General features: G+C 43.6%; 1 protein-coding gene across 1 annotated transcript in view; it reads left to right on the forward strand.

The window, feature by feature from the left end:
- LOC109720663 (short-chain type dehydrogenase/reductase-like) overlaps positions 1064 to 2003 on the forward strand; it is a 2437-nt gene continuing 1497 nt past the window's right edge. Inside the window, exon 1 of the mRNA XM_020247918.1 lies at positions 1064 to 1546. Within this exon, the coding sequence (XP_020103507.1) occupies positions 1064 to 1546 (483 nt within the window). The remainder of the gene's footprint in view (positions 1547 to 2003) is intronic.

The raw sequence follows: 2003 nt of genomic DNA on the forward strand, positions 1-2003 counted from the left end.
ATATATGTTCAGACTTTCGAATCGACGATCGGCTCTGTTATAGTTGATCTAAAATATTTGAAGCATCTAGAAAATAAATTTTACGATTTTTCGATATTATTTGCCTAGTAATCGAAGGGCCTCAAAATCAATAATTTTAACGGCCGTGGTGAGCCGGTTGCAAATTTAACGGTGTAGAAATATCCAAATCACATGAAATTTTGATAGAAAATTTTTTATACCATATAAAACAAGATCAATAACTTTGATTTAAAATTTTAATGTTATATCATCATATTTTGTAAGATTTTTATTTTCAGCAGTTGATTTTGAGCCAATTCGATCACTAGGCAAATGATATCGAAAAATCGCAAAATTTATTTTCTAGATACCTCATATACTCTAAATCAAGTCTAACGGAGCCGATCGTCGATTCGAATAGAGTTGAGCTTGAATACTATCGGTAGCAAACGGGCTCCGTTCCCACCCATTTGTTTTTTATGATGGAGCCCCCAAATCGACAATCGGCACCGTTGAAAATGATCTATACTACTTGAAGTATCTAGAAATCAAATTTCATACTTTTTCGATATTATTTTCTTGTCCATCAAGTGGGCGTAAAAATGAAAGGCTGAAAATGAATATCCTGCAAAACGTGATGATAGAAATTTTGTAATTATGATCAAAAGTATAGATCTTGTTCTAAATAGTTTAAAAAATTTTCTAACAAAAATTCAATTGATTTAGATAGCTTTATACCGTTAAACGAGAAAACCCTTCATATCAACCATTAAAATTACTAATTTTGAAACCCTTTGATCATTAGGTAAATGATGTCGAAAAGATTTGAAATTTAATTTCTAAATACTTCAAGTGATATAGATCATGTTCAACGGTGTCGATCGTCGATTTGAAAACTCCATCATCGAAAATAAATGGGTGACAACAGAGTCCGTTTGCTACCGATAGCATTCCAGCTCAACTCTCTCTCTCTCTCTCTCTCTATATATATATATATATATATATATATATATCCTCTGATCTCGCTAGCTGTCTGGAGACGATTCACGAGCCCTTCGACTCCATGGCGACCTCCGCCGACGCGGCGGCGCCGGGGCTGCAGCCGCTCGCGGGGCGCACGGCGATCGTGACGGGCGCGTCGCGCGGGATCGGGCGCGCGATCGCGGTGCACCTCGGCTCGCTCGGCGCCGACGTCGTCCTCGGCTGCTCCTCCAACCCCGCGCAGGCCGAGCTCCTCGCCGCCGAGCTCAACGCCGGGGCCGGGTCGGGCCGGGCCGTTTCCGTCCGGGCCGACGTGTCCGACCCGGCCGGGGCGGCGGCGCTCTTCGACCGGGCCGAGGCCGCGTTCGGGCGCCCCGCGCACGTGCTGGTGGCGTCGGCGGGCGTGCTCGACCCCAAGTACCCGGCCCTGGCGGACACGGACCTCGCCGACTGGGACGCCGCCTTCGCCGTCAACGCCCGCGGCGCCTTCCTCTGCTGCCGCCAGGCCGCGCGCCGCCTCGCGCGCGGCGGCGGCGGCAGGATCATCGCCCTCTCCTCCTCCCTGGTATTTAAGTAGCGCATTTGTACTTTGTCATCTCATGCTGTTTTAGATTTTTTAATTTACCCTCATTTTTAAGTTTTAAGCTTATTGCGTTTGTAATGCGGCGTGAGAAATTATTCATCACTGTACATCACATTACCTTAGGCTTTTTTTTGCATTTGGTTAATTTCCTTAAAATATTTTTTTTTACAAATAATTTTATCAAATTTATAATTATAAATTTGACCCTATTCCCGCCACGTAGACGCCACATTAGCGCCGGAATTTTATAAGTTGAACACGGTGAATTATTTGATTCATCGTGTTCAAACACATGAATGATTCTCAATTTAACAAATTGGCTTCAGTCCTGCTCACATAGCGCTGACGTGAGTCACGTGACGCCTGCCTGGCGGATTAGGACTATTTTTACAAATATAAATTTGTTATGACTAATTTAAAATAATTTTTTTTTAAAAAG

Source organism: Ananas comosus, linkage group 14, assembly GCF_001540865.1.
Source record: "Ananas comosus cultivar F153 linkage group 14, ASM154086v1, whole genome shotgun sequence".
In the NCBI taxonomy this organism is placed as follows: domain Eukaryota; kingdom Viridiplantae; phylum Streptophyta; class Magnoliopsida; order Poales; family Bromeliaceae; genus Ananas; species Ananas comosus.